Raw genomic sequence first — 22,884 nt, forward strand, 5'->3', positions numbered from 1 at the left:
TCTTCTAAATCGTTGATCATAGAAATTGTGAACTTCACCGACGTTAAAGATTACGAATTGTTTGTCCAATTCTACTTTAAATGGCAAATAAAAAATTATCATTTAATTATTACAAATCTGCTTTTTATGTTTTATTTACATCGGTGAAGTTCACAATGTTTATTTATTTATTTATTTAAAATATATGGACAGAGCCCATTCGTACAAAGTACTATTACATAAGACATTAATTAATTATTAATTAACCAAAATAAAGATTCATTGTTTATGATTAACAATTTAGAAAAAAAAAATATTTTTCTATGCAAAAGAAAGGGACCTTAGAAGCAAACGAATTATAGGTTATATTTACGGTAATTTTATCTAGATTAAAAATGTTTTTTTACTTTTGTAAAATTAACATCAGTTTTTATTAAATATTTTGGATGTAATGAAGACTTAAGGCCAGGTCCAAGTCGAGTCAGCTGTTCCTTTGAAGTTTCAATGGAACAGCTGACACGACTTGGACCTGGCCTTAAATATCAATTATTTCTATTGAGAGTTGATTCTTTTTGTGTATTTTCAATTTAAAATTTCAAAACGTAACCTATATATTTTTTGCTTTTAAGGTCCCTTTCTTCAGAGCGCGTCACATTAATTAAAATTTTTATTATTTTTTTTTCTCTATAAAATATTTAAATTTTTTCTAATATATATAATATAATATAATTTTATATATTTTCTATGTTTGTAAATAATAAATAAATAAAAATGATTAAATAAAATAATGGAACAATAATAAATAAATAAATAATATAATTGAATAAATTATATTAACCATTCAAAAAAAAAAAAAGATTTAAAAAGTTGTCGATTGAATTTAAAAATGTTAAATTAACATTAATTTTTCTAGGTGAATGCGCTCAATGACTCTCATCAGCAGCTGATGGTTCATTGGGTCGGCGAAGGGTCCAGTATTATAATATGTCTTGCCCGAGATAGTTTGTCACAATCGAATAAGAACAATAAAAATGTAACAGCAAGTCATCCAAGTGCTGTTTACATAAGTTACGATTATGGCAATTCATTTGATAATAAAACAGAAAAATTTAAAATATCAGATGAGAAAAATTCATCTTACGCCAGTGTGGATAAATTTTATAATCATCCGACATTTAATGAATTTGTACGTATTTTTTATTTTATAAATTTTAATTAACAATTTAATATTATTAAATTATAGGAATAAAAATATTATTTCTTATAAATTATTATAATAATAATTCGAGGGGATATTCACTTGAAGGAAATCGTGATTTCTTGATTTTAGCATTAATAAAATATTTAAGAAATTTTAGGAAATCTCAATAGAAATCTCGGGAAATCCCGGCAGAAATCGTGGATTTCGTTCTTTTAACTGCGCAACCGATATTTGGCGAACGAATCCGAGCAATTCCGAAGTATTATTGACAGTTTATTGACAATAAATCTTACCTTATATTAGTATTATAATTTGTATTGATATTATTTTTTTGTTATTATTATATTGATATATCCTCGGATCTATCGTAAATAAAAAATATTTAATTTCTTTAACATATCGTTAACAAAAAGTTTTTAAATTAACTTAAAATTACGTAAAAATATAGATATTACTTTTTTAAGGTTATGTTGTATTCCTCGTCAAATTATAATTATAATCAATTTTCTAACATAAAAATAAGACACAGTTATGTATAAAAACGAAGCACTAAAGTTTTTTTCACTTATTAGAAAATGAATTTTTGTATTATAATTACCCTATCGAAATAACGTGCCCCAAACCAACTCTGTTTTGTAGAGCACTTTTAGAGCCTGATTAAAAAAAGAAACTAAAGTACGCCACGTTTATGATAAACGATTTTTATTTATTTATATGTACATTCCTCGCGGCCATTCTTTTTAAAGAAATAATTGTTTCAAATGAAAAATTCTATAATTTTTTTCAAAAAAAATATTTCGTGTAGTTTTTATTAATCAACAAATTATAAAAAAATATTTTTTTAGGTAAACAATTTTATAATTTAAGGGTATGTGGGAACCTCCCACGTGACCTAGTATGGGAAAATGTGTTTTGGTAGTATACATTTCACTCTAAAATGAGGAAAGATTTTTGTCTAAAATTTAGAGGGATTATAGATTAGGGTTCAAAGAATCTCGCTGTTCTCCGAAAAATACATAATCTTGCGTTAAATTATTAAAAAATTAAGTTTAAAAAGTGGCATTTTTAAACGAAAATGAAAACAAAGATGGCGGCGCATACACAGACGTTGCTTGAGTGTGTCAGTGCTCCAGTAAACAGCGCCAATTCGAGCGAGTGGCCGCTGAATGAACTACGATTAAATACATTATTTTACTATTTATTGCTTTATTTTTATTATTTTCGCGTCCCAGGCGCGAAGGGACGCTGGGTTCAGGCTTTTTAAAGACTCGTTGAGCATTGGCCAATATTGACTGAGCCTTGGTCAGTCAGCGGGAATAAGACTCATCCAAGCTAGAATGTAACACCGATTCCGACCTGAAGATCCACTCTTGATTCAGCATTGGTGACCAAGACTCAATCAATCTTGCCGAATGCTGATTCAGGCTCGCTCAAGACTGCTCCCACTGTTACTTACTATTCTCGCGTTCAATAATTCTTAATAATAATAGTAATAATAATAATCCTATTAATATTTCGTATTATTATATTTATAGATAATATTAAAACAACATTAGTATTCATTAAAAATATGATTTTAATTTATTAATAATAAGGAGATAAGTTGTATTGGAATCTTATAAGAGTCAATGCAACTTATTTCCTTTAATTATTATTAGTAATTTCAAAAAAAATGTACTATTATTTAATTAATTTAATCCGCAGTTTTTTACTATTTTTGTATCATCACTTAAGATTAATTAACAACACCTGTCGAAATAACACCTAATCTAATTTGAAAAATCTCGCTCGCACTGGGCACCGAACCCACGACCTAACGCTCGCGCTCGCAAACCTACTACGCTAACCACGGGGCCACGCTAGCTACTTGGCGACATTCTGTTAATACCTGTGATGTTTTTGGCGCGCCTTTAAGCTAAATTTAAAATTTTCTTATCGTTAAATTACTTATATATTTTTAATATTATTATAAAATTATTTTAATTTATATATTGCTATTAATTTAAATAAATTATATTAAAATTTTTTTTATTAATGGAATAAAAAAACTTTGTAATGAATGTATAAACTTTTATTTTTATTAAATTAATAACTTATATATTTATAAATACAATAAAAATATAAAATAAAAGCATAATATAAATTTGAAAATATTTCAACTGTTGTATTTTCAATTATTTGTATTTTTGAAAATACAATTATACTAAATATTATGTTTTTTACGTTATATTAAAGATTTATTATCTTCATAATGTATTAAATAATAATTCTTTAATTATTACAATATTATAGGTATATTATAATATATAATAATACATAATAAAGATGATAAATTATTATAATATAATCTTAAAAAAACAAAATTTATTAAAAGAAATTATTTTCAAAAATGTGTTGAATATAATTATTATGATTTTTATTGTATTTACAAATATAATATTTATAAAATATTTATTTATAAAAAAACAAAGAATACTTTCATTGAAATAAATAGCAATATATTAGTTTAAATAATATTAATTAATAATTATAAAATATATTAAATTGTATTTAACAAAAATTGTAAAAAATGTGTTATTTAATTTGTATTGAACGTATATAAATAATTACTCAATACAATTGTTTTTATACAAGATAATAATTAATATTGAATTAAGCTGCGAATATTAAGTCGAATGTTGATTCAAGATTGAATCTAGACTGGACTCCTAGGCTTTGCTCATGAGGATTCAACTAGTCTTGAATCCAGCATGAGACGAGCATTGGTAACCAATCTTGAACCAATTTTGATCGACAGTGGTATAAAGGCTGCTTTCAGTCTGGGTTACCCACACTGGGCGTTCAATCTACAATCAAGCCTCAACCCATCGTCAGCATTGGTTTTTCGCGTCTGGGGTTAAGTTATAGTAAATGAGAAGAATAGCGAGATTTCTTGTACCAAACTAAACCATTTTTCCAAAATTTTAACCCTGAAATCATTTTTTATTTCAGAGAAAGTTTCAAACCACAAAAAAACGTCCTTTGCCCACATACCCTTAGGGGCCATTCATTAATTACGTAAGGTCCTTAGGGGGAGGGGGGGTTTATAAAATCTCTACATGGTCTTACGTGGGGGGTGGGGGGTAGAAGCTAATCTTACGTAAGATTTTGCCAAGTATTTTCCATTTGTATTGATGTAATTAATTTTTTAATTACATTAATATTGTTAAAAACTTACGTAAGAAGGGGGAGGGGGGGTCCGAAAAATCTTATGTATCCTTACATGGGGGTAGGGGGGGTCAAAATTAGCCAAAATCGTCCTTACGTAATTAATGAATGGCCCCTTAACGTGTTAAATAAAAATTGCTTTCTAATCGTTTATCATAAACGTGTTGCGTATTTCAGCATTGTATTTAAAAAAAATAATATAAATTATAAAAATAAATAAAAAAAATTCAAAAAACTTAGTTTGGAAATATGCAATTTTAAAAAATAACTTATGGTGCTTTGTTTTGACATATTTAAAACATTCACAATCATGAATGACCGTTTAAAATCCGATTTTTACCGAGCTCATCCGAAGCTATATTTCAATAACTTAAATACATATATAGGCAGTCACTGGAAATCTCTGATAATCGCGTAGAAATCTTAGAAATCTGTATGTAAATCTTCCAACGATTACCTCTACCGATTTCTGATTTCCTTAGTGAATATCCCCTCGTAATAATTAAATATAGCAGGGTTTGTCCATTGACCTTCGTTTGAGAGTCGTTGCGGTCATTTATTTTTTTTTTTTAATCATCAACATAAATTAATTATAACATTATAGTTTAAATTTTCCTTTTTTTATATAAAATTATTAATTAAAAGTAGAAAAAGAAAAATAGTATTTTTTTAATTATGTTTATAAAGTATACTTCAAGAAAAGTTAAGTTTTGGTCATTTTTAATTTTTAAATTGACTTTTTTCAAAAATGGCTCCACAGAAAATTTTCGTTTTTATTTAAAAATGATGTATTTATGATCTTTAAGGCCAGGTCCAAGTGAGGCAGCGCCATCTACATTGAAACTAAAATTTTGGAAAATTTTCAACAGCCTTTTCTTGAAAACAAGATGGTAAAATGCTTTTTCCTTTATGGATAATTGATTATTGGCAAGATATACACCAGCTAAAACTTTTTTTGAGTTAAAATAATAAAAAAAATTTCATGTCAATAAATTAAATATGAGCACTTTTTTCACAAAAACTGTAACAGTACTTTCTCAGAAATTACAATCAAAAATGCAATTTCCATTTGGAAAATTAATAAACGCTAAAAAATACACCACCTAAGATTTACCAATCACGAAAATAACAAAAAAAAAAGTATTTTAACATAACATATTTTACTCATTATGACAGCCGTTTGGCAGGTTATATATGCCAACAGACGTTTCGCAGATTTGCCGAAAGGAGGAGATTGGCGCTGTTGCTAACCACCTGAAATACATAATCTACCAAAGGGCTGTCACAATCAGTAAAGCAGTATCAATATGTTAAATATTTAATAAAATTTTTTTTTCTTATTTTCGTGATTGGTAAATCTTAGGTCGTGTATTTTTTAGCGTTTTATTAATTTTCCAAATGGAAATTGCATTTTTGATTGTAATTTCTGAGAAAGTACTGTTACAGTTTTTGTGAAAAAAGTGCTCATATTTAATTTATTGACATGAAATTATTTTTATTATTTTAACTCAAAAAAAGTTTTAGCTGGTGTATATCTTGCCAATAATCAATTATCCATAAAGGAAAAAGCATTTTACCATTTTGTTTTCAAGAAAAGACTGTTGAAAATTTTCCAAAATTTTAGTTTCAATGTAGATGGCGCTGCCTCACTTGGACCTCGCCTTAAGCGAAATCAAGAAGAAAATCCTAGGTTCCAGAACCTTTAGGTTAAATCGGTTTAAAAAGCACCGTGATTAATCTTGGAATCTGAATTTGGAAAATAAGTTGCGTGGGAGAAAGGTTAATTTGACAGTTTTAAAAATTTAATAAAAAAGAACAAAAATAATATAGATAATATCAGTTTGTTCATTGATAATTGTTGAAAATAGTCCAATTGACTTATACATATTAATTTAATTAAATCTAAATTTGAGCCTTAAATTTTATGTGCTTAAAGTTCTAAAACGTTCAAATGAACAATTTTTTGATCTATAAATTATTTAAATTTATTACAGCAATGAAAAATAATTATTTATTAAATTGTTTATTTTTTTTAAGACAAAACCCAATATTTTATAATAAAACTTGAATTAGAACTTTCAGAACTTGTAAAACATTAAATTTTTTATTTTTTGTGAATTAAAATTCTCTATTTGCTATTTACTTTTATTAAAATATTGAGATGTATGAAAGAAGTATGCCGGAAGCACATTCTATGCCGGTTGGTAAGAAATATGTAGAAAAAATAGTACATATTAATTAATTTACTGCGTATAAAAAAAAGACCAAAATATGATGTGAAAATTAATTTTTTAACTTACCTGTAAAATTTCAACGAAGCTGAAGTACGCAACGTTTATGATAAACGATTTTTAAAGAAATAATTTTTTAAAATGAAAAATTCTATAATGTTTTGCCTAAAAAATATTTTTTTATAATTTGTTAATTAATGAAAATTACAAGAAATATTTTTTAGGCGAAAAATTATAGAATTTTTCATTTTAAAAAATTAAATCTTTAAAATCGTTTATCATAAACGTTGCGTACTTCAGCTTCGTAAATTTCAAAATGTAACAAAAAAAAATTTTCCTTTAATATTGAGGTTTTGAGAATTTTTTTTTTGATAATTTTTATCACTAATAACTACTTTCCAGAAAAACAAAAAAAATCCAATCTTTGTTTTAATACTTAAATTAAAAATTTCCTTTTTTTTCAATTGCAGCACACAGCAAAGTTTAGTTTTACAAAACTATTTGCATTTTAATCTTTAAATTCGTTTTTTGAATCAGATTTTTTAAATTCAATTAATATAAAATGTAGCTTGTTTTCCAACACCAAATTTCGATATAGGATAAAAAGGAAATTTTCAATTTAAATAAATAAAGACTGAAATTTTTTGTTTTTCTAGAAAAAAGTTATTAATGTTCAAAATTAGCAAAAATTTCTCAAAACCTTAATATTGGAGGAAATTTTTTTTTTTCAAATTTCTGTACCTAATATAAAATTAAAAAATTAGCTTATTACATGAAACTATACATTCGAAGTATTTTAAAATTTAGTAACATTTAATTTACAAATAGGTATTTACAAATATTTTTGAAAAATTTAATTTAAATGTGTTAAAGTTTAAAATTTCACAGGTAAATTTAAAAAAAAATTTTTTTTTGTTTTTTATACAATAGTCAATTAATATCAATAAATTAGACTATTCGATTCTGAAGAAGTATCAATGAAAAAATTGACATTATCTATAATATTTCTGTCCTTTTTTATTTAATTTTTGAAGTTGTCAAATTAATTTTTTATTAAAACCGGGAAATGACCGGGAATTTCATAGTTAAACCGGGGATTTTTCAGATATTCTAAAAATTTATATCGTCTATTACATGTTGTTGCATTAATTTCTCAGAAAAATGTATTTTTAAAATAAGAATCTAATTATTTTTTTGTAGTAATGCATTATTAAAATTTATTAGAAGAATTAATATTAAAAAATAAAAAAGTTTTTAATTTTTTTAGAAAAAAAAGTTCATTTTTTATGTGAAAAAATAAAATTATTTACAAAAATTTTGACCGGGAATTTATAATCATAAAAATTATTACCACCTTGATTATTATTATTATTATTAATTTTTTTTACTCATCTTTAAAATTCAAATTCCAAGGTAAGTTTAGAAAATTTTATTAAATAATTATCAATAATGAATTGTATACGGATATCAAAAATAATTATTACGAATTACAAAATTTATCTAAAAATAGACCGCAACGACTTATTAATAGTGAAATATAATGGATTAACCAGAATAATTTAATATTTTGTTAACATTAATAAATTGTTGAATTAAATTTTTTTTTTTTCGAAAAATGCATTTTATTTTTATTTGCAGTGCGTTTTTGCTGATAGTACGAATAAATTAATTTTTATAACAAGAAATTCTGGTTATAATATTACGAGAGTTGAAGTTCCATTTACACCGAGTGAAATTTCTTTTGACGATGAACATTATTATTTTATGGTATTGGATAAAGTTGATCCGAAACGTAAGGTACGTGTTCATTATAAAAAATATTATTTTTGAAAAAAAGTATTTTTAAAAAAATTGAATTTCAAAAAAAGTTTTATTAAAAAAAAATGGAATTTTTAGAAAAATGGAATTTTTAAAAAAATTTTGTCTTTACAGCTATGGTTAACGAAAGATTTGGGAAAAACTTGGATTGTTGTTCATGAATTTGTGAAAGCATTTTATTGGACAGCCGAGCGGCCTAAATCATTAATAATTGAACGTGCGGAAGCAATGGGTCGTAATACAGTAATAAATTTAGGTACAGTTTCACATTGGACTAGTAGAAATTATTCAAGAGTAATCACTGGAGTTGAAGATTTTCAAATACGAGGAGATTATATGTTTGCAACAAAGAAATCGCGAACGGTAATAATATTTATTATTATTATTATTATTAAATAGTATTGTAAAATTTTTTATCAAAATATTCTCCTTAAATGTTGTACTACTTTTATTTATTTATTTTATTGGAAACTAAATTGACTAATAAAAATTTTTTTTAGGGAAATGTATGGGCACCAGGAAAATATTATTTGAATCTTTATGTCTCGTTCAAAAATCAGGATTTTGTGAAAGCACAATTCGACAGAGGTTTGCCGGCTCGTGATTTTCACATTGCTGATGTTTCACATAATCGTATTTTCGTTGCGGTTTCACACAGTGACACGCTAATTAATCTTTATATTTCCGAAGTTATTGATAATCGTCAAGCTTCGTTTGTTTTATCACTCGAAGGGATTTTTACATTTTTCCCAAATAACACTTGGAAAGAAAGTTGGCTGAAGTATGTATTTATTTTGTTATTCTATTTTTATTTTATCTCTATTTTATCTTTATCGAAAAATTTAATTAGCATGTAAATTTTTTTTATTTTTAATTATTCAATAATGTTGTGGACATTTTTTTTTTTTTGAAATTTTTCTCAGTTTTACTATATATACAAACAATTAAATGATGCTGAAGTTTACAATGTTTACGATCAGTGATTTTTATAGAAATATATATGTATTTTTTTTTGTATTTTAATGAAAAATTCTATGAATTTTCGTCTGTTTCTTGCAATGTTTATTGATCAATAAATTTAAAAAAATATTTTTATATAGATAAAATTTTTTTATAATTCTCCGTCTTAAAAAGAGTTTGTTTTCTAATTGTTGATCATAAACTTTGTGGAGCTCAGCATCGTAACAATTTTGTTATTAATTCTACGAACTATGCAAATTTTTTTCTTGTTACTAATGATGTTTAAAATAACATTTTAATTACTCAGTAGACAAAATATTAAACTATTATTAAAATGAAAAGCTGAGTTAGGAAAATTAATTTCTGTTTTATATTTAGATGAAATCGTCATAAATCATAAGATTTCATAAAGTTTTTTTTCTTTTTTTAAAAAAATGTGAGGTGTTAGTTAAGTATTATTAGATTTGTGTACTTTAAATATTTATTAAAAAAACAAATAATTTAGATATGAATTTTTAAAAAATGTGCCGTAACTAAAAAGAAATTTGCTTTAAATGAAAAAAATCAAATTTAAATAGAAAAAAATCGATTTTTTTTTAAATCACGATTTTTATCAGTCCTGTAAAATTATTATATAATTAATGACCGAATTTATTTCAAATCAGACAGGCTAAACATCATCGGAGCTGAAATTCAATTTTTTTTTCAAAATGTTGTTTTTCGAAGCTTTTTAGAGAAAAAGTTTTTTTTGGACCCGAAAGAGTTCTCATTCCCCTTTAAAAATCCGGTAGAAAAATTAAAAACAAATCCAAAATGATAGACACTTTACTAAAAAATTTCTAAATTCAAATTACCTATTCAAATACCCAAACTTTTTTTTTGTTTCAATTTTTTGTTTTTTAGCAAATTGTTTTCATAGTAAAGAATATTTACCATAAGAATTTAAATTGTACCTAATTTTGGTAGAAGGTAAAAAAAAAAATTGTTTTAAATTTTTTTTAAAGAAAAATTTCCTTTTTCTCAAAAAAACAATAACAATAAAAAAATTTCTAATTAATTCTTAATCAACATAAATCAAAAAAAAATTTCAATTAATAAAATCAGTTTAATTAATTTTAAAAATGTAAATTGTAAATCTTTGAAAATTTAATTACTTTTAGAAACTATTATCAAAAATTATTTCATAAATTATTTTTAATTCTGTAAAATTTCATTAGTTTCTGAAATTTAACAAAATCTTTGGAAATTGAATTATTTCTGAAAATTTCAACTATAACTCTTCTAAAGTTCAATTATTTTTAATAATTTTAATAGTTCTTTAAAAATTTAATTTATTTAAAAAAGTTTCAAATAAAAACTCTAAAATTGAATTGTTTTTTTTTAATTTGTCCTACTGAATTAAAATTTTTAAAATTTACGTCTTCGATTCTGAAATATTCGAAATAAATTTTCTTGGTAATATTTTCATAGAATTATTATCTTATTGAGGAATTAATAAAATGTATTTAATATTTAAGTTATTTAAATTAAATTACTTATTAGGTAACTATATTAAATTTAATTAAAATAAAAAAAATCGATTCTTTGAATTTTTTTTTGGAATTTAAATAGACTAAAACGTCTTTTTTTCCGCTTTAAAGTCGATACGAGGCATGAGCCTGTTTAAAACAATATTTTAGAGAAAAAAAAATTTATTTTCAACTACAACGACATTTTTAGCCTACCTGATTTAAAATGAATTCAATCTATATAATTTTTGTACTCGAAACTGTAAATAACATTATTTTTTAATTAAATACCCTTGTAAATTTCAGTGAAGTTGCCGACGAAACTTTCACTGATCTTTATAAAGTTGAAGGTCTTCGTGGAATTTACATTGCCACTCAAATAAAAGGTACACCAAAGTCAGTTAATATTGGACCAGAACATTTGATATCGTTGATAACATTTGATCATGGTGCAACATGGGGTCTTATTAATCCACCGCAATACAATTATAAAGGCTATTATTTACATTGTCCAAAGAATTGTTCTCTACATCTTGGTCAGAAATTTTTTCAATTATATCCATTGACAAGAGCGGCTTCAATAATGAGTTCAAAATCAGCACCTGGAATAATAATGGCAACTGGTACAGTTGGCACAAGTATGAAAGGACATCCAGCTCTTTATATGTCGCGTGATGCGGGTCTCACATGGAAACAAGTGCTTGAAGATTATTATTTTTTCAATATGGGCGATCATGGTGGTGTATTAGTTGCGGTGAAATATTTTAAATCACGTGGTGAGACACGTGAAATTTTATATTCAACAAATGAAGGTGAAAGTTGGCAATCACATGAATTTACTGATAATTTATTGAGAATTTATGGACTAATGACGGAACCAGGTGAAAATACAACGACATTTACAATGTTTGGCTCGGGAATTGGACAACATCAATGGTTGATTATTAAAATTAATTTACGACAAGCATTCCCCAAAGTTTGCGATCAAAGTGATTTTAAATTTTGGAGTCCAGCAACACCGCGTGAATCATTGTCGACATGTGTTTTAGGACGAAAGGAAATTTATCAGAGACGAGCTGCAAGTATACAGTGTTACATTGGTGTTAGTTACAATAGGCCAGTTAAAATTGATACATGTCCATGTGATGCAAATGATTATCAATGTGATTATGGATTTGTGCGCGAGACAAATCAATCATCACTTTCTTATCGTTGTATAAGAAATAAAACATCAGAATATGATCCATATAAAATACCAGATGTTTGTCCGCCTGGAGAATTTTATAATCGAACAAAGGGTTATATCAAGATTCCAAATGATGATTGCATTGGTGGACGCGCCAGTTTGTATGAGCCGGATCAGGTGAGATTTTTCAAATTCATTTTATTCTTTTATTTGATGATGAAATTTGCAAAATCTTTTCTTTTTCTTTTTTTCATTATATAAGAATTATTATTTTATTAAAGAACTGGCAATGTTTTTTTTTTCTAATTGTGCGTTCGGTTATTATCAAATAAATATTTACTTGAACCAAATAATTTTTATTTGAATCAATTAAATGGTATTTGTTTTAAATACAGAAATTATTGATTCAGGTACAGCAAATAAAAATTATTTGGTTCAAGTAAATATTTATTTGATAATAGTCAATTGATCGAATATTTGAATCAAATAAATTTTTTTACATGATTTTATTTTTTCAAAAAAATCATTTTTGTACTTTCTTTTTTTAACACAAGTATTAAAAATAATTCAAAGTTTTTTTCAATTTTTTTAACCCAAAAATAATGAAAAATTATTATTTTTCAAAAACAAATTTTGTGTTAAATTGTGCAAGTCAAGCAAAGAAAAAAAAACAATTATAACGTTTACGAAAAATTAAAATTTTTTAAAAATAATTTTTAAATATTTCTGAATTAAAAAAATGTTTGTTTTTTTAAAAATTATTTTCAAAAACTTTTAATTTTTCGTAAATTTCTTAATTTCTTCTTTTTCTGCTGGACTAGCACAATAGGTATAGCAAAAAATTTGTTTTAGAAAAATAATAATTTTTGAATATTTCTGGATTAAAAAAGTTGAAAAAAAAAAATTTGAATTATTTTGAATAATTTTTTTTATAAAAGGGTTTTTAAAATTCTTGTACGAGATTTTTTTATGCTACCGGAAATTTTATGTTTAAAAGTTTATGTACATAAATTTTTTCTTATGTAAATTAAATTTGCAGATTTTTTTTTTATAAGAATATTTAAAATTAACGGAATAATATAAATGTAGATGGGAAAATATTTATTATATAGCTACAATTATTTCTTCTAAACAGAAATTTCACACACCACAATAAAATTTACATTAAAATAAAATAGTAATTTATTATTTTGAATATTGTAATGAATTATATAATTTTAAAAAGAAGTATAATAATTAAATTAAATATGTAATGTTGCAGATACCATGTCCAATGGCAGAATTGGGAGAATTTTTACTTGTCGCACAACGAGAACATATTTCGAGAATTGATTTGGAAACAAAAAAATTAGAAAAATTACCAGTTCACGGTTTAAAGAATGTTATTGCGATTGAATTTGATATGCGTAATAATTGCCTCTATTGGGCTGATATTGTAAATGACACGATTGGAAGGCAATGTCTGTCGAATGGCTCGAGTTACCCTGAAATACTTGTTGAGACTGATCTTAGTTCCATTGAGGGAATGGCTTTAGATTGGGTTTCAAATGTACTTTATTTTGTTGACGGTGTTAAAATGAGAATTCAAATAATTCGAACCGATATCAATACAATGGGACGAATGAGAAGAACAATTTTGGGACCAAATAATTTACAAAAACCAAGAGGCATCGCTGTACATCCATTGAGGGGATATATATTTTGGACCGATTGGGCACCTGGTAATGCATCAGTTAATCGAGCTAATATGGACGGTAGTAATTACAAACTACTTTTCCGTGGTTCAGTTGAATGGCCAAATGGTGAGTTTTAATTATTTTTCTCACTTTTTTTTTTTAAATATCTATTTTGTATTTTATTCATTTATAGGTTTCAATAGGTTTTGAAATTTTAATTCAAATAAAATTTTTAATTTTTTGAAACAAAGATTAAAAGCAGTTTTTTTCAGTGAATATTGTTTAGAACTTGTAAAGAATTTCAAATTTTACATAATATTAAAAATTATGATACTCAGATTTTTCTTTTAAAATACTGATATTCACTGGCACTTAAGGGTATGTATGTGGTCAAAGGACGTTTTTTTTCGTGGTTTGAAACTTTCTCTGAAATAAAAAATGATTTCGGGTTAAAATTTCGGAGAAATGATTTTGTTCGGTACAAGGAATCTCGCTGTTCTACTCATTTACCATAGCTTAACGCAAAAATAATAAAAATAAAGCAATAAATAGTAAAATAATGTATTTAGTTGTAGTTCATTTAGTGGACACTTGCTCGAATTGGCGCTGTTTACTGGAGCACACATTTTTTAATAATTTAACTCAAATTTATGTATTTTTCGGAGAACAACGAGATTCCTTGTACCCTAATCTATCATCCCTCAAAATTGTAGACAAAAATCTTTCTTCATTTTAGAGTAAGATGTATACTACCAAAACACATTTTCCCATACTAGATCACGTGGGAGGTTTTTTCAATCTATCAATTATTAAAAATTATGATGGCAATGTAAAATAAAAGAGTCAATTAAACAATTATTAAATTAATAACTTCTTTTTAGATATTTAAAACAATATTTTGTGATAAAATTCGTACTTAAAGAAGTTGAAAAAAAATTTCGTTCATTTGACAGAATTTTTAAAATGTCGAATTTTTATTTTACAGAAATTTTATTTATCCGTATAAATATTTGGCAGAAAAATTTGGACGCAAATTTTAAAATTAACCAATCATAAATTTTGATGGTAACCTCTGATTGGTGATGTATTTCATTAAAATTATTAAAAATAATTAATTTAGTGAAGAATCATTTTAGTTCAAAATTTGTTAAATAATTGAATTGAAGAAGATCTACATTTTATACTAAAAAATGTATTTTATTTACATTTTTTTTTCTAATGTAAAAAAAAAATGTCGCATTTAATTAAAATAAGTCGATAAAAATCGTATTTTTGAAAAAAGTCGGTAAAAATCGTATAATCCGAGGCTTGTAAACATAAAAATTTTAATTAAAAATCACTTGAATTCAATTATTTTTAAATACTTCAATTTAAAACTTTCTAAAAAATATTGTCTAAAATTATTTGATAAATTATTTTCAATTCTGTAAAATTTAATTATTGTCAAAAATTTTTAAAAATCTTTTGAAATTTAATTATTTCTAAAAATTTCAACTAAGTCCAAAGTTCAATTTATTTTTAATAATTTTAATATTTCTTTAAAAATCCAATTATTTAAAAAAGTTTCAAATAATTCTCTAAAATTGAATTGTCAAAATTTTTTTTAAAGAAATTTGTCCTACTTAATTACAATTTTAAAAATTTACGTCTTCGATTCTGAAAATATCGAAATAAATTTTCTTGATAATTAACTTATTAACTAAATAAATTTAATTAAAATAGAAAAATCGAATTTTTTTGGAACGTAAATCGACTTTTTTTGCATTTTAAATTCAAATACCAGTGAAGTTCAAACCGTTTATGATAAACGATTGAAAAAAAAATATTATTGTTTCAATAAAAATTATAATTTTAATTAATTTTCTGCCTAGAAATATTTTTTCAAAAAAGTTTTAATCAAGAAATATTGCAAAAAACTTTTTATATAAAAAATAACAATAATTTGCATAGAAAATTTTTTTTTGTTCTAAATCGTTGATCATATTATTAACTTTACCGATGTAAATTTGATCTGTAAATATAAAAATGCTTGATAAATTTTAATCAAAAAAGTGACTTGAATAAATGGTAATATAAATAAATTAAATTAAAATATATGAGATTGATGAAATTAAATAGAAGTTATACTCATCGGAGTTGGAGTTCTCGGGATGTTTATTGATGATAGTAGGTGATGATAATAAATTCGAAACAATCAGCCTTGTCCTTATTTTAGGATCGACTAAATCTCGAATGATGCTATTTTATTGAATTATCCATCTCTTGTATTCAGAATGCTCTGAATATGATTCAATGCTAAAGTACACAACGTTTATTATCAACGATTTTTAAGAAAATATTTTTTTGAATGAAATATGCTATTAATTTTCATCTCAAAGATTCTTTTACACTGTTTATAGATCAACAGATTATAAACAAAATTTTTTTTTAGATAAATTTGATAACTTTCTAAAAAAAGAAAAAAATTTGCTTTCTACTCGTTGATCATTAACTTTATGTACTTCAGCGTTGTGTTTGTTGTACAAAATACAATTGACGATTGAAAATTTATAAAAGACAAACGTCACACTTGAAGAACTCTCGCCAAGGTTTTTCAAATGTGTCATTACGGCAAAGTTATACAATGAACTGAAATCGAGTCATACCATTATTTGTCTATTTTTCCTATTATATCCCTCAATTTACACTTGATGGGAAGGGGTATTTTTCCCGCCTTCTTAAAATATACATAATTTCATTGTTACACAATTTTTTGTTCGAATTACCTTCCGTCCGAAACTTTTAGAAGCGAATTTTAAAATTAACCAACAAATTTTGGTTGGTTAAATTTTTAAATTCTCACCGAAATGTTTATTTGAACAGATGAAAATTCTGTGAAATGAATTTGCGGTTATATGTAAAATTATTGTAATATGGGGTATTCTACTTAAGATTTTAATTGAGAAATTTCTTTTTTTTTCGACATTTTTATGGAAAGTAAAAAAATACGAAGGTATTTTTTGATTTGATAAAAATTATTTAAGTTATAATTGTTTTAAATTTAACGTTGTCAGAATATTTTAAATATGTTGTAAAAAATAACTTAACTACAGCGGGAAGCATCTAAGAAACTGAAATTAAAACTAAAAAGTGACTTTTCTCAAAACCGAACCGTTCGATTTTTGGGACGCATGATAATATTCTAAAAATCATTAGTTAGAATTTTCATTTTATGGAATTTCATTTGTCATAATTACTTTTGAGACCAATTTTCATTTGTTCGAATTATTATTTGATAGAATTTCCATATAACCGATTTTTCATACTACAAAATTTTTACTTAAGGTTATGTGGGAACCTCCCACGTGACCTCATATGGGAAAATGTGTTTTGGTAGTATACGTTTCACTCTAAAATAAGAAAAGATTTTTGTCTAAAATTTTGAGGGATGATAGATTAGGGTACAAGGAATATCCTGCTCTCCGAAAAATACATAATTTTGCGTTAAATTATTATAAAATGAAGTTTAAAAAGTGTGATTTTAAACGAAAATGAAAAGAAACATGGCGGCGCATACACAGACGTTGCTTGAGTGTGTCAGTGCTCCAGTAAACAGCGCCAATTTGAGCGAGTGGCCGCTGAATGAACTATGATATAATACATTATTTTACTATTTATTGCTTTATTTTTATTATTTTTGCCTTAAGTTATGGTAAATGAGTAGAATAGCGAGATTAATTTTTGATTGGTTGATTTTAAAAATCGCACCGAAATTTTTCTGTCGATTGTTTGTTCGGCCATTTGAAATTTCGGACAAATGAAAATTCTATCAATTAGAAATTCTGTTAAGGCCAGGTCCAAGTGAGGCAGCGCCATCTACATTGATATTAAAATTTTGGAAAATTTTCAACAGCCTTTTCTTGAAAACAAAATGGTAAAATGCTTTTTCCTTTATGGATAATTGATTATTGGCAAGATATACACCAGCTAAAACTTTTTTTGAGTTAAAATAATAAAAAAAATTTCATGTCAATAAATTAAATATGAGCATTTTTTTCACAAAAACTGTAACAGTACTTTCTCAGAAATTACAATCAAAAATGCAATTTCCATTTGGAAAATTAATAAACGCTAAAAAATACACGACCTAAGATTTACCAATCACGAAAATAACAAAAAAAAAAAATTTTAACATAACATATATTACTCATTATGACAGCCGTTTGGCAGGTTATATATGTCACCAGACGTTTCGCAGTTTTGCCGAAAGGAGGAGATTGGCGCTGTTGCTAACCACCTGAAATACATAATCTACCAAAGGGCTGTCACAATCAGTAAAGCAGTATCAATATGTTAAATATTTAATAAAATTTTTTTTTGTTATTTTCGTGATTGGTAAATCTTAGGTCGTGTATTTTTTAGCGTTTATTAATTTTCCAAATGGAAATTGCATTTTTGATTGTAATTTCTGAGAAAGTACTGTGTTACAGTTTTTGTGAAAAAAGTGCTCATATTTAATTTATTGACATGAAATTTTTTTTATTATTTTAACTGAAAAAAAGTTTTAGCTGGTGTATATCTTGCCAATAATCAATTATCCATAAAGGAAAAAGCATTTTACCATTTTTTTTTTCAAGAAAAGGCTGTTGAAAATTTTCCAAAATTTTAATATCAATGTAGATGGCGCTGCCTCACTTGGACCTGGCCTTAAATGATTTTTCGGTTAAGTAAAAATTCTGTAATATGGAAATTAAATATCAAATAATAATTCGAAGAAATAAAAATTTAATCGGAAAGAAAATTCTATGCAATTAAATTCTACCCAATAAAAATTCTTTAAAATGCCTATTATTTTAAATGAAAATTCGAACAAATAAAAATTCGGCTCAAAAATAATTAAATGACAAATGATATTCAATAAAATGAAAATTCTAACTAATGATTTTTAGAACACAATTATATTTCCCAAAAATTAATTAATTATGAGTTTAAATTAAAATTTTTAAACTTTTTAATTTATATTAATTTATAAGTTTCAATTCAAAATTTCATTATTTCTACAAATTTTTACTTGAACTCTCTAAAAATTCATTTACTTCTAAAAATTTTAACTGCAACTTTTTCAAATTTCAATTATTTCTAAAATTTGTACTAAATTCATTTTTTTTTTTAATAATATTTTAATGAAGTTCTTTGAAAATTTAATTATTTAAAACATTTTCTAAACTTCTGAATTCGAACAATTTGCATAAATCATAATACGAATATTTTTTTTTTAATTTAAATTATTTTTCAAAATTTGTCCTATACTGAATTGAATTCTTGAATATTTGTCTCATTGTCAGTTTAATTCTGAAATATTTTAAATAAAATTTCTTGAAAAAATCCCTATGAAACATTTTTCTTAAGGAATTAATAAAAATTATTTAATTTCTAATTACAATTGTTTAATAATAATAATAATAATAAAATATTTACTAACTAACTGTATTTATTTAAAAATAAAAGAAGCGACTTTTTTGAGTTTTCTTGTAAATGTAAACCGACGAAAACTACTTTTTTATTCCTCTAAATTCGATCCAAAGCCTGAGAATGCCAAAAATTAAATTTATTTATTACTAGTTTATTACAAAAAGATACTTAAAATAATTTAATCTTGTATAGTACGTACCTGAAAAAAATTTTTAACCTAGAAAAGCCCTGGAATTTTATCTGGCAAAAGCGCTAGACACCCTGATGATATGTGCCAAGTTTTTTTTTAAAAAAACAAAAAAAAAAAAATATTCTCGATTCGAGCAATGTTATTATTATTTATTAATTTAAAATTTCAGGTATCACTATCGATCATATGGCAGAACGTATTTATTGGGTTGACGCAAGAGAGGATTATATTGGTTCATCTGATTTTGATGGGAAGAATTTTAAAAAAATCATCTCTCAAGATGAACGTGTTTCACATCCATTTGCTGTGGCAGTATTAAAGGACAATATGTATTGGGACGATTGGAAACAATCAATGATATTTACAGCCGACAAGGATCATGGACGTAAAATAACAACAATAATTGGCCAACTAACTGGATTAATGGATTTAAAAGTTTTTGCCCACAGTGTACAAACGGGTACAAATAAATGTGTCAATAGTACATGTTCACATATTTGTTTAGGTGCACCCGATGCTCAAGGTTTTGTTTGTCTTTGTCCCGATGGTATGGTAATGACAAATGGAAAATGCATGTGTCCCAATGGTATAACGCCATTTGAAAATTCAACATGTCCAAAAGTTGCCAATACATGCTCGGGCAATCAATTTGAATGCAATAATGGTGCTTGTATACCGGAATTTTGGAAATGTGATGGCGACAATGATTGCGGTGATAATTCCGATGAGACAATGTGCAGTCGTTCAACGTGTAATCCAAGTTCATTTGAATGCGATAATAATAAATGTATTCCAAATTATTGGGTTTGTGATTTAGATAAAGATTGTATGGATGGAAAAGATGAGATGAATTGCACATATTCAAATTGTACTGATTCACAATTTAAATGCGATAATGGAAGATGTATTTCACATCGTTGGCTTTGTGACAGTGAGGATGATTGTCGTGATGGTTCTGATGAGAGAAATTGTACAAAACCATTGCAACCAAGTACATGTAAATCAGATGAGATACAGTGCGCAAAGGAACATATGTGTATACCAAGAACATGGAAATGTGATGGTGAAAAAGATTGCGAGGATGGAACAGATGAAGCCGATTGTCAAAGTATGAAATGTGAAAATTGGCAATTTGATTGTCAGGATCAAAATCAACAGCACAGATGTATTTATCGTTCGTGGGTATGCGATGGCGATAAGGATTGTGCCAATGGACTTGATGAGCAAAATTGTACGATGACAACATCGCCGACGCTATTTCCACCGAGTTTGCCGACAAATTCATGTAACGATTGGATGTTTAGATGTCATAATAAAAAATGTGTACCATATTGGTGGAAATGTGATAGTGTTGATGATTGTGGTGATAATTCGGATGAGCTTGGCTGTGGTAATACGGATGTGATCACTGAACGTCCTAATTATACGATAGAGCCACGTGTTTGTCAACCGCATCAATTTCAATGTTACGATGGCGCTTGCATTGAACAGGCGTGGGTTTGTGATGGTTCACCTGATTGTGCATCAAATGAAGATGAATTAAATTGTGAGGGTCAACATATGAGTTGTCGTGATGATCAATTTATGTGTCGTTCCGATGGTAATTGTATATCGGCAGATAATGTTTGTAATGGATTGGAGGAATGTCCAGATGGTAGCGATGAGAATGGTTGTCATGGCGATGATAATCCATTGTTACCAACAATGTCACCATGTGTACAGGGTAGATTTCTTTGCGATGGAACACTTTGTTTACCGCTTGCAAATAAATGTGATGGTAAACCCGATTGTTTTGATGGTTCTGATGAAATGAATTGTGAACAAAATACACGTGTTTATCAAGTTTTGGTAATGAAAATTGATGAGAGAGCAACCGAGGCAAATAGTATACATCTTCATTGGTGGATATCGGTGCCAAATAATACGGTACTTGAATTTTTACCATCAATATCGCCAGCTGAACCAAATGCAAAATGGATTAATGCAACAAGTTGGATGCAGGGCTATAATCATCAATTCACTGGTTTAAGTCCTTATACACGTTATAATATAACTGTTTTTGTGAGATTGAAGGGCTCAAAAATTGTATTTCCACCTGGTAGTTATTTGATTGCAATGACAAAGGAGGGAGTTCCATCGGAACCTTGGGGCGTTGTTGTGAGTCAGAAGAATGGTACTCGTGTGGAAATATCATGGCGACCACCAGCTAATCCAAATGGTGTTATAATTGGCTATGAAGGTTTTATAACACCGCCAATACCGCCAATGAAATATTCCCTACAAAAAACAGCGGTGTCAATTGAATTGGCATTTGAGGCGGGTAAAAATTATTCATTTTGGGTAATAGCGAAAAATAAAAAATATCAATCGAATACATCAAATGTTGTGACATTGACATTTGATGGTGCATCAAATATTGATGATATTAAGGATTTAACAGTGATAACGGAAAAAACGACAAATAATTCAGTAACATTGAAATGGCAAAAGGTCCCTGATATTGATGGTTATACTATTATGCCAAAATCACCGTCACACTATCCAAATTTAAATTTCAGTATTGTCGATAGCAATGTTGATACTTATACGGTGACTGGATTAGCGCCTGGTGTTTCATATACATTTGAAGTTACTGCCAAGAGAAAGGATTATTTTGGTAAACCTGCTTCAGTTTCGGGTGCTACAAGTGGCGTTGCTTTGCCTACAGTTTCTAAAGTACAGGGAGAATTAATTAAAGCACAAGGAACAACAGTTAAATTGAGTTGGGAACCACCTAAAGATTCACGAAAAATCAAATGGCAATATGCTGTTCATTACGCTATCACCATGCAAGATCTTTATAAAGGTAATTCTTCTTTAATTAATTTTACATTTTGATACATAAAACATTTTATTGAATTTTTAATATATTAAATTGTATTGTATTCAATTACAGAAGCTAAGATTATAACGAGCCATGTTGGTGCAACAGTTCGTGATTTGGAAGCATGTAGCAAATACATGTTTTCCGTTGGTATTAGAGATTCTGTTTTTGGCGCTGGACCATTAAGTGAACCCTATAAAATTGAAACACATTTCAGTCCAAAAGCTCGTCCCAAACAATTGAGAGTTACTCCTTCTGATAAAATTGACACTATCTTTGTAACTTGGAGGGCAAGTTGTGAAACAATTGACACACCAATTAATTATACTGTAAGTTTAAATTTTTTATTTAATATTTTAAAAATATTCTTTGCCATTTAATTATCGCCCTGTAAAAATGGCACTAAATGTAAAAATGATAAACATTGATTTTAAAATACTTTTTTCTTGAATTATTACTCAATGACAGGTTTATTACGTCCTGCCGCCGTCAGATGGCAGAAGAATACATAAAATATAATAAATATGACAGAACTAATTTTTTAACAGTTTAAAATTTTTACTTTGGAAATGTAATATTTTTGGGTATTTTGAATTTTGGAATAATAAATTTTG

General features: G+C 26.2%; 1 protein-coding gene across 1 annotated transcript in view; it reads left to right on the plus strand.

Moving 5' to 3' along the window:
- The window catches only part of LOC127283637 (sortilin-related receptor-like), a 36,437-nt gene that overhangs the window by 5,243 nt on the left and 8,310 nt on the right, over positions 1-22,884 (plus strand). Inside the window, exons 2-9 of the mRNA XM_051308636.1 lie at positions 893-1,165; positions 8,257-8,415; positions 8,551-8,799; positions 8,937-9,217; positions 11,211-12,267; positions 13,352-13,892; positions 19,577-22,252; positions 22,343-22,599. Coding sequence (XP_051164593.1) covers positions 893-1,165; positions 8,257-8,415; positions 8,551-8,799; positions 8,937-9,217; positions 11,211-12,267; positions 13,352-13,892; positions 19,577-22,252; positions 22,343-22,599 — 5,493 coding nt within the window. The remainder of the gene's footprint in view (positions 1-892; positions 1,166-8,256; positions 8,416-8,550; positions 8,800-8,936; positions 9,218-11,210; positions 12,268-13,351; positions 13,893-19,576; positions 22,253-22,342; positions 22,600-22,884) is intronic.

This window comes from Leptopilina boulardi, unplaced genomic scaffold (assembly GCF_019393585.1).
Source record: "Leptopilina boulardi isolate dan_hultmark-lab unplaced genomic scaffold, ZJU_Lbou_2.1 LbouV2_310, whole genome shotgun sequence".
NCBI classification, from domain to species: domain Eukaryota; kingdom Metazoa; phylum Arthropoda; class Insecta; order Hymenoptera; family Figitidae; genus Leptopilina; species Leptopilina boulardi.